A 10,608-nucleotide genomic window follows, 5' to 3' on the forward strand; every position below is an offset into this window, starting at 1 on the left:
CAATACCTTATGTTCTCCTATCTATCTCCCTGTGCCATTTCCCAACCAGTTCCTTCCATCCCTGCCTCCCTCCTGTGATTTCTTTCTCCTTCCCAAGTTGGATTGAGGCATTCTAACTTGGGGCCTCCTCCGTCTTGTTAAACTTTTTGAATTTTATGGACTGTATCATGGATGCTGTGTACTTTTTTGCTAATATCAACTTATTACTGAGTACATTCCCTGCATGTCCTTCTGAGTTACCTCACTCTGGATAATATTTTCTAGTTCCATCCATTTTATTGCAAAACTCAGGATGTCCTCTCTCTCTCTCTCTCTCCCTCTCCCTCTCCCTCTCCCTCTCCCTCTCCCTCTCCCTCTCCCTCTCCCTCTCCCTCTCCCTCTCCCTCTCCCTCTCCCTCTCCCTCTCCCTCTCCCTCTCCCTCTCCCTCTCCCTCTCCCTCTCTCTCCTTTCTTACTTCGTTTATTTATTTATCATTGTGTATATTATTTATTTCATATATTTCTTTTTAAATTTTATTTTATTTTTCATTTATATTTTACACTACATATTCCATTTACCACAACCCCATCCACCCTCTGACTGCTCCATATTCTATGCCTTCACACTACCTCACCCTGTCTCCATGTGGATACCTCCAACACCCACTTCACCTGACCTCCAAATGCCCTGGGTCCTCCATTCCCTTGAGGATTAGGTGCATTATCTCTGCATGAACACAGACCTGGAAGTCCTCTACTGTATGTGTGTTGGGGGCCTCATATCAGCTGGTGTAAACTGCCTGTTTGGTGTTCCAGTGTTTGAGAGATCTCAGGGTTCCATATTACCTGAGACTGTTGGTCCTCATACATGATGGCCCTACTCATCAGCTTCTTTCAGCCTTCCCTAATTCAGCAAAAGGTGTTAGCTGTTTCTGTCTATTGGTTGGGTGCAAATATCTGCACCTAACTTTTTCAGCTGCTGCTGGGTCTTTTGGAGTGCAGTCATGATAGGCCCCTTTTTGTGAGCGGTCTATAACCTCAGTAATAGTGTCAGGCCTTGGGGCCTCCCACTGAGCTGGACCCCACTTTGGACCTGTCACTGGACCTTCCTTTCCTCAGGCACATCTCCATTTCTATCCCTATACTTCTTTCAGACAGGAACAATATGGGTCAGAATTGTGACTGTGGGGTAGCAACCCCATCACTTACTTGATGCCCTATCTTTCTGCTGGAGATGGGTTCTATAAGTTCCTCTCCCTACTGTCAGGCATTTCATCTAAGGTCCCTTCCTTTGAGTCCTGGGACTCTCTTACCTCCCAGGTCTCTGGTGCATTCTGGGGTTCCCCCAACCTCTTCTCTCCTGAGGTTGCCTGTTTACATTCTTTCTGCTGGCCTCAGAGCTTCAGTCCTTTCCCTCAGCCAATACCAGACCAGGTCCCCCCCCCCCCCAATTTCCCCCATCCTGTCCACTTTCCTTCCCAGGTCCCTCCATTGCTCCTCATTGTGTCTTTTCACATAAATGTAAAGAGCCTTATATTGCAGCCACAATCTGCTATGCATCGTCCCTTTAATAAAATGTTTCTTTCTTTGTATGTTATATGACATTCTTAACATCTGCCTAGTACATTTTAAAGCTATTCCAAAGTATAGCGCTTCTGTGCTGTCATAGGCAATACTGTCACTGTACTTCACACTGCTAATATTCACTCTTGTTTCTCGTTTCAAATAAGTGCCTTTTATTGCATCAGGAATCGATGATATTCTAAATCTCAACAGAAACAATTTACCATTTTGTTGATATTTTATATTCCGTTGCTGTAAAAAAAAACAACAAAAAACAAACAAACAAACAAAACACCACAGCGATCAAAAGAAGCTTGTGAGAAAAGTGTTTATTTACTTATGTAACTTGGTCACAGTATATTGAATGAAGCCAAGGCATGAAATTGGATGCAGGCACTTCATGAAAGCATGAGGGATAATGGTAATTACTGGCTTTACGTCCATGTTGTCTTCAGACCTTTTTCTTACAACTCCAAGAACAACTCGACCAGAGATGGTAGTGTTCACAGTCAGTATGGTCACCTTACATTAATCATTAATTAAGTTCATGGTTTACACACAAAACCACAGGTCAAGATGATGGTAGCGTTTCCGCAGTTGAGATTCCTGGTTCTCAATATCTTCAGAATTGTGTCCTTATCAATGAGACCATTTTTCACCAAAGTTTGGTAATTGGTATTACAATAGACAGTTCTGTCCTGTTTGTAAGTTCAAATATGTATATTATTTAAATTTTTATAAGATTAAGTACTACTTTTGTTAAGACAAAGAAAAATATGTTGAGAATCATCTAACATTTTCATAGTATGAATATTTCAATAACGAAATTTATCTTTGTACTTCTGTATAAAATTTGAATCTGGTCTAACTAAAATAACATAACACTTTGGGGCAAAGATACACATTAGCAACCCTGCACTAGAAGCCAAGATTGAGAAAACCTCCACAACCACCATGACCTTCCCCCTGGTGCTGTGGTAGACAGGGAGGAAGGTGATCCAGACACTGCAGAACACCAGCATGCTGAAAGTTAGGAATTTGGCTTCATTGAATGTGTCAGGAAGGTTCCTAGCCAAGAAAGCCAAAGTGAAGCTCCCCAGAGCCAAGGAGCCCAAGTATCCCAGGACAACATGGAAGGCAATGACAGAGCCTTTATTGCAAAGAATGACAATCTTCCCATGCTCAGATTGTATATCTCTGTCAAGAAATGGAGGAGATGTTACCAACCAGATTCCACAGAGAACAAATTGGATTAGGGTACAAATGGGAATGACCAACTTAGGTGCCCCTGTTAACAACATCTCTCTCATTCTTCTTCCTGGAGTAGTGAGCTTGAAAGCCATGACCACAGTTATTGTTTTGGCCAACACTGTAGAAATAGACACAGTGAAAAATACTCCAAATGTGGTCTGCTGCAAGATGCAGGAGACCTGGTTTGGATGTCCAATGAAGAGCAGGGAGCAGAGAAAGCAGAAGACTAGAGAGATGAGCAGGACGTAGCTGAGAATGCGGTTATTGGCCTTCACAATGGGAGTATCCTTGTACTTCAAAAATGTGATTAGTACTAGAATTGTGATGGCTGAGAAGGACAGTGCTATGCAGCCTAGAGCCATCCCCAAGGGATCTTCATAAGACAGAAATGATACAGCTCTTGAGAGGCAGTGGGTTTTCTCTATATTGGCATACTTATCATCTGGACACTTCACACACTGTTCCATATCTGCTGGCAAATGAAAATAAACCCTTATAAGATATCATAATTACATATGTAATAATTTTATATTTCTGTTATTCATAGGAAACATCAATAAATAATTTGGTGTTGAGCATCTATTCCATTCCATTTTGCTGTAGAACCACTAACTTAAGATTTCTCTGTATTCACCTATGTTTGTGATCGAACAAAACACCATCATAGGAAGTAGAACAGAAAAAAATACTTATTAAATAAAAACAAATGATGACTAATAATAACAATTTCAGATTATTTAATTCCTCCAAACATAAATCCACTATTCACAGACACGGGTAGTATGCAGACATCTTTGTTGATACCAGTTGATGAAGTGCATCATGTATTTTGCTTGCATTGTGGGTGTGCCCTTTGTCTGTATGTATACATAGGAACCAGAACATACAATTACTCATGCAAGTACTATTTGCATAAAGGAATATTTTCATTCTTGAAGTTATATGCCTCATATACATATGTCCCTCTCATTGTTTTATAATCTTTTTCTTCCCAAATACACATTCCAAGCTCTATGTCATAAAGGTTATGTTTGTCCATATTCATCCCTCTTTCCTTAGAGAGGAAGTGATTGACGATAAGCAGTATCCCATCTGTTGCTGCATTCTTCAAAACTTCACTCTTGTTCTAACTCTTTAACAAGAAATTATTACTCCATTAAGCCATCTAAGTTCTTAAAATATAATTCATTAAACAACAACTGTTAGCCTGAGCATCTAGTCTTTGTCAGGGACTAAGCTATATGATGAAAGGAAAGATTATGGACTGATCAGGTAGTCTAGTTTCTATGGACAGCAAATCAAGGAAAAATTAACATATACATAGATTACATCTAAAATGTTTTTTTAAAAAATTGTTACACAGGTATGTCCCCCTAAACACTTTCTATATCATATAAAATCAGTAACCATCATATTGTGAGAGAAACGCCTTGATTGAAGAAGATATTGGAAGTTATTTGCTGGGTCCAAAAGAAGTTGACATTATTTAACTGATTAAATTCTCATTCATGGAGATTTTAGGGCTTCAGTTTGCATCTAGGGCATTTCATATTTCTAGTTTGGAAAGAGAAGGTATTCAAATTCAGGAATTTTTCTTCTGCATGCACTCATGTACCTGTTTCATTGGAAACCTCATTTTCTGGGCACTGAACACAATCAAAGCAGCAGTCTGCTGTTTCTTTCTGACGAATTTTCCTGAATCCTGCAGTACATGCCACACTACACACAGAGGAGGGAACCTGAGGCAGTGAATAAATATTATATAATATGCTTGTGAGTGAGTGTGTGTAGGTCAACCATTTGTCAAATGAATAGTGACCCATAGATTGATACATTGGACACTAACAGATATGATTATACATATTCTTTTGATATGACTTATTCTTTTGTATTACTTAAAGGTTTCAGGCATGTTATTATTTTGTATTTCCCTGCAATGCACTGAATATCACACAATATTTACTATATCATGTAATACTATATATGTAACATTCAGGTTGTAGCAATTTAAATTTTTTCCTTCCTAAACTGATCAATCCAAAAGAATGTTTGTGTGACACCTGCTTTTCTCTCATAATTTATAAATTACAAAAAAATAAAAACATACAAAAGAATAGTGAGGTGTATGGAGGGAGAAGTTAGTGGAAATGGGTAAATCTAGGAAGAGTAGTTTGATGGCTATGACCAAAATATGTTATGTAAGACTCCCATAAATTTAATAAAGTTTTCCTAAGTGTAAAAGAACCTGAACACACTATCCCTTCCCCTCTCTCCCATACATCTATGGAGGATCTTCCCCACCCACCCACTTCTGCCTCACCATCCTAGCATTCCCCTGTGCTGGGGCATGAAGCCTTCACAAGACTAAGGGACTCCCCTCCTAATGATGCCAGATAAGGCAATCCTCCACTGAGGAGGGGAAAACAGGATGTTGGATAACATTTGAAATGTAAACAATTTTTTTTTAAATCCAAAATATATAAATAAAAAAAAACCTTGAATCTGGAGAAACCTTTATGTTAATGAATATATATTAACATTAGTTAAGTAGACAATACATTAGTTCACACGGAATCAGAAATTTCCATGGGTTATATATAGTTACAAATTTTTGTAACTATATATAGTATATATTATGTAAATATATACTATATTACAAATTTATCAAATTTATTCCTGTATTATGGTTGAATTGGCATATGGGTGCTATTGAACATGCAATCCAGAGGACATTGATCTTCTATGCCCAGATTAACATGACGTTGAGAGTTATCAAATTTTGATGATTGTAACTGAGGATGGTCTTTTGCAAGAGTAGCAATTGCTCTTAACCACAGAATCTCATATTTAAAAATCTACATATCCTGAAAATTAAAAATTATGGTATACCCACTGATGTTCCTCCCATGGCCCATTCCAAATCATCAGATATATGAAGTTGTTGTCTCTGTGGTAAACAAGGTAAATAGCTTCCTATTTTCACTTTTAATCCAAGGCCTTGTGGAAAATTCCAAATGAGGAAAATGTCATACTCGGTACACTGATTTTCCCTATGCTTCATGTTCACCAGTTCTCCAACAGGGTTCGTAAATACCCTGGTTTTCATCAAGGAAGACACCTAGAAGAGATTCATGCTTACATATGCATATCAATAAAGGTAATGCCAAGTTGAGAATTTTCCCTTTTTTCTTAATGATTTTCAGAAAAGACAGCTGTATTGAAATAAACCCGTGTAGTAAAAAACAGTATACCTCATTGATAATTGAAAATATATATGCTTCATGTTAATATTTGATGATAAAATGTGCTAGAAAAAATGATTACCAGATAACAAGTAACATGGTGTGTGTGTGTGTGTGTACCTGTGTGAAAATGTTTGTCAAAAATACATTTAAAAATGAAGCCATGTATGTGAGAATGAAGGGGAAGTCTGAATGTCTGAAAATTGTGAAAATAAAAATGTGGGATTTTATGTGTATACAGTGTACACATATAAAATGAACATAAACTTAATAAAATGGGAAGTCTTAATCATTTATGTTTTTGTAAATTGTTAATTTAAATGAATAACTATTAACCACAGTCCATGTATCAATATTTGAGATACTATTTTTTAGAAAAATATTCAGTCTAGTCATCACTTAAGACTTTTATGATAAAACTCTTGGCTTCTATTTTAATTTTGAACTCATTTGGTGAAATGTTGAGACACGTTTTCACAAAACTCACTGATATTCATAAAATTGTATTGTCTCCTATTAAATATTATCTTTGTGTATGATATTCATCCATGTAAAAGAATCATTAGGGACTTTTGCAGTGTAGAAATCATTGCACTGAGAGAATAATCTCTAACAAATGTACAGTTGTTTCTCTGGTTCCATTTAAAAGATCACATTGATATATCTAAGCATAATGAAATGTAAGAAACTTTACCTGCTCACAAACAGTGAAATATCTTTTAGGTTTTGCCTTTTTCTGAGACTCTACTTGTTGAAAAATGTGTTCATGGTAGGTGTGGGCCACAGCATAAACAGCATTATACAAATTGTAACCTTCATCACTCATCGCCATATCATAGTTGTGCAGTGCTGTCCATTCCAATGTGTTGTTGAATGTAATATGATCCATTTTACTGCTGTTCTTAGAGATTGAACAATTAAAATAATTCCACTCCAATATAGCATGAGAGATATTTACTGGATATTTGGCAGTGTCCATTGTTTGCATAAATTTTTTAAATTTAGGAATCTCAAATCTGTGGTGTGCAAAAATAATAGTCCCATGGAAGAGATTAAGGGTGAATTCTTTTTTATTTGTGATGACATCCCATTGTGAGGTTGTGATCCAGATTCTCTGAGCACCTAAATCTTCCCATCTTCTAAAGCTTACTTCCAGTGTAGAATTCATTTCACCATAAATGATAACAACCTTTGCTAAAGATGTCATAATTTGTTTATCATATATTGCAGCCCTTGTCATGTATATCTGCATGTTTTCTGGGATCATATTAACAAAAGCTAAACAGATCCCATGCCTTTGGCTTTCTTCTCTTAAATCTGAGAGAAACTGAATACCCTGATCATCATCTGAGATGACCAGTCCTATCCAAGTCCATCTAAAATGAAACATCAAGGAGACCATGCCATGGGACAAATGTGTGTCCTTGGTGGCTACTTGATGGACATGGTGCAGCCGGTCATGGTCACGTAGTTTAGGATTAAATGATCCAAAGAAAACCTAAAGGATGTAGAAGAGAGGAAGAAACTTCCAGTGAGAAATATGATTATTAGGATGTTTGGGCTCATATACAGGTAATGCTACTCACGTTCCAGAACTCCTGTTAAGAACAGTAAGATTGTACTATACATATCATGTATTATTCCCATTAGATTCTAGACTATTCCTTACAAGTCTGAAATTCCTAGAACACAGTTTTACCCAGTTTGCAGTGTACATCTATGAAGTGATTTTTAAATTCATCTATATATATGTATATATATATACATATATATATATATATATATATATATATATATATATATATATATATATATATATGATGGGTGTGTATGCGTGTGTGTTTGTGTAGTAGCACACTCACAAATGCATTCTCTCCACGTTTTCTTTAGGCACCTATAAATGCAATTTAATGTTCTTAACCCATTCATTGTCACAAATTCTTACCAGTGGCATCGAAGAATGCATTGCCAGTTTTAAGGATGTTTTCCATGATGGTCCTGTAAGACCTACGGCACATGAATCATCTAAATAACAGAAATAATTAACAAAATTCATACGTCCATTTATTTGTGTATATTCTTGATCCAAACCTCTCAATAAATCATGACAGTTTCCACCAATGATGGAGAACATCAAAGTTATGTTGGGTAAAAGATAAGGATTCTTGTTGATCTCATCAGTAGCAAAAAACATTACCAGAAGAAACTCATATTCACTTGCTGCAATTCTAAAAGAAGGCATAGTGATGATTAAGGGAGATGTTTGAACTATAAAATTTCAAATGCTGTAAAGTTTGTAATATGAGATATATTAAGTCTGCCTCCCAAGTGCCGGGATTAAAGGCGTGAGCCACCACCACATGGCCAGACTAATTATTTTAAGATATATTTTATTTAATTGTATTTATCCATTTAAAGATATATACAATGATACAATATACCATATGACTGGAATATTATCCTTTAGGGTCTTGTACATATCAAGTTAATGTTACCTTTTAATGTGTTCTTACTATTTCTATTTTTGTTAAAATTTTATGAGATTTCTTTAAATACCTCAGTCTTCCTAATACTTTGAGGTCCTTTAAGTTATGTCTGAGCACAGAGATCTTCTCTGCCTCAGCACAGTTGGCAGTTCATCTGTTATTATTCGCTATTACCTCTCATCAGGAGTAAAGACAACAAACGTAGTCTTTTGCTAAAATTTATATATTTTAATTAAGTGTTCAGCGTGAAGTTTTTTCTAGTCCAGAAAAGTATATTGACACAGTTCATATATTTGTAATTTTAAAACTTATTATGGTTTAAAAAATTGTCATCAATGAGAATTTCTACAATTTTTGCAATGAGATGTGGGAAAATTCAGAATACATCAGAAATGAAATTCCTACTCACCTAACACAGAAGGATAATAATATGAAGCAACTATCACTATCAGAGTGTACAGTGTACTGTGGCTACCAATTGAAAAATGTATTTCTTTGTTATCAGACAAAAAATTTAATGAGAGATGGGATGAGAGCCAAAGACAGAAAAGCACAGGAAACCTTCGTTTATGAAAGAAAGAAGTCGCAGGCACACTGATTAGCTAAAAGTTTCAACACTCTTTCCCTCATGATCTGCAGCCACAAATGATAACATCTCACACTTTGGATCTCAGACCTAATAGCCACATTGAGGGCAGGTTCTTTTCCACAAAAAGTACAATGATTCTCCTAGATTTAGGTTTTCAGACCTCAGATGTAGAGATTAAGGCCTGAATTTTCCCTATGTATCCAGGGCACATGACATAGGATGAATGGAAAGGAATTGTGAATATATATTAACTACTAAATAATGTTAAATTTATTGAGTAAGTAATAGAAATATTGACCATCTATCTGATAGTGATAATAAGCCTAATCTGTCCCTGTGCATTTGTGTAATTGGATAAAAAGATTATTCTGGTAACAGAATATGAGACTAGCATTCTTTTTCCACATTCAGTATCAAATCCAGAATTGCAGTATGAGGCTCATTTAAAGACTATTTTAAAGTTAAGTATATGTATTTTCACAAGTATATAAGTAATGTTATACATTTAACCAGGTATAGTAGACCAACACATACACAAATATTTCAATGAAACAATGTATGTTCATCTGTTTGAAACAGATAACACTTTTATGAAGGCATTTAGATGCATGATCATACATGTGGCATTGGCAGACAATTGAATATAGGCAGTGATGCAGTTTTTCATATTGAGTTCTTGACAAAGATGGGGATTGTGAATTCAAGGCAGATGAAGAGATATCTTTTAACATATACTGTCAACAAAGACTCAAAAGAGAGAATCCAGACTTTCTCATTGTCCAGGATTGTGAACTGGAGCATAATGTATTAAAACTATATTAAACTGTGACACATTTCAAAGTATTAAAATAGTGATTGATATAATAATTAATTTTCAGGGGTTCTTAAAGTTACATGGTGAGAAAGAGAACAGAACCCACAGTTTGTATATACAGCTAAATGTTTCTAACTAATGACATTGACACAGGAAAAAATGTTAATGACTTACCTAAATTTTAAAAGTGAATTATAAAAATTATCTTCAATTGGTTTATCAACTGCCCCAAGGTAAAAATGACATTCCCTTTGCATATCTCCATCATTATCTTCACTATTCTTTATCCTCCAAAAGCAACTTGGGTCAGTAAAACAGCACAAGATGAGAGAAAACTTCAGAAACAAAAATGAAATAGTGAAAGCACAGAGCTGCTTCATGTCTGCTAGCATCTAAGATGGAGCTGTTGTGAAATCTGTTTCTGATGTAGAAAGACATCACACACACAGTTATACCTATGTGTCTGTTTTAAGGCTACTGCTGTCTGGAGATCCACTTATTATATTCACAGTTCCTTTCCATTTGTCCTATGTCAGGCTCCCTAGATACATAGGGAAAATTCTGGCCTCAGGCTCTACATCTGAGGTCTGAAAAGTTTTCATCAACATATTTTTGAAAACATGTTTTGAGATTATTTTTCTACCCTCAGGGGCCATGATTGCATTCATATGCATAGCGAAAATC

The 10,608-nt window shown here is 35.9% G+C and overlaps 1 protein-coding gene across 4 annotated transcripts; it reads right to left on the bottom strand.

Annotated features, from left to right (window-relative positions):
- Positions 1-1,856: 1,856 nt before the first annotated feature.
- Positions 1,857-10,408, bottom strand: LOC110309711 (vomeronasal type-2 receptor 116-like). Of its 4 annotated transcripts, none has more exons than XM_085828580.1 (6): positions 10,099-10,408; positions 7,981-8,263; positions 6,730-7,533; positions 5,687-5,911; positions 4,409-4,532; positions 1,857-3,262 (listed from the first exon to the last, which is right to left on the bottom strand). In XM_085828580.1, exons 1-6 carry the CDS (start codon positions 10,314-10,316, stop codon positions 2,358-2,360), a joined length of 2,559 nt encoding a protein of 852 aa, XP_085684706.1. In that variant the 5' UTR covers positions 10,317-10,408; the 3' UTR covers positions 1,857-2,357. The 4 variants fall into 4 exon arrangements, with proteins under 4 accessions (XP_085684706.1, XP_085684705.1, XP_085684708.1 ...); XM_085828579.1 differs by having other exon boundaries at positions 1,857-3,265; XM_085828582.1 differs by lacking the exon at positions 4,409-4,532 and having other exon boundaries at positions 5,683-5,911.
- Positions 10,409-10,608: the final 200 nt, after the last annotated feature.

Source organism: Mus caroli, unplaced genomic scaffold (assembly GCF_978045245.1).
Source record: "Mus caroli unplaced genomic scaffold, Mus_caroli_1 scaffold_12, whole genome shotgun sequence".
NCBI classification, from domain to species: domain Eukaryota; kingdom Metazoa; phylum Chordata; class Mammalia; order Rodentia; family Muridae; genus Mus; species Mus caroli.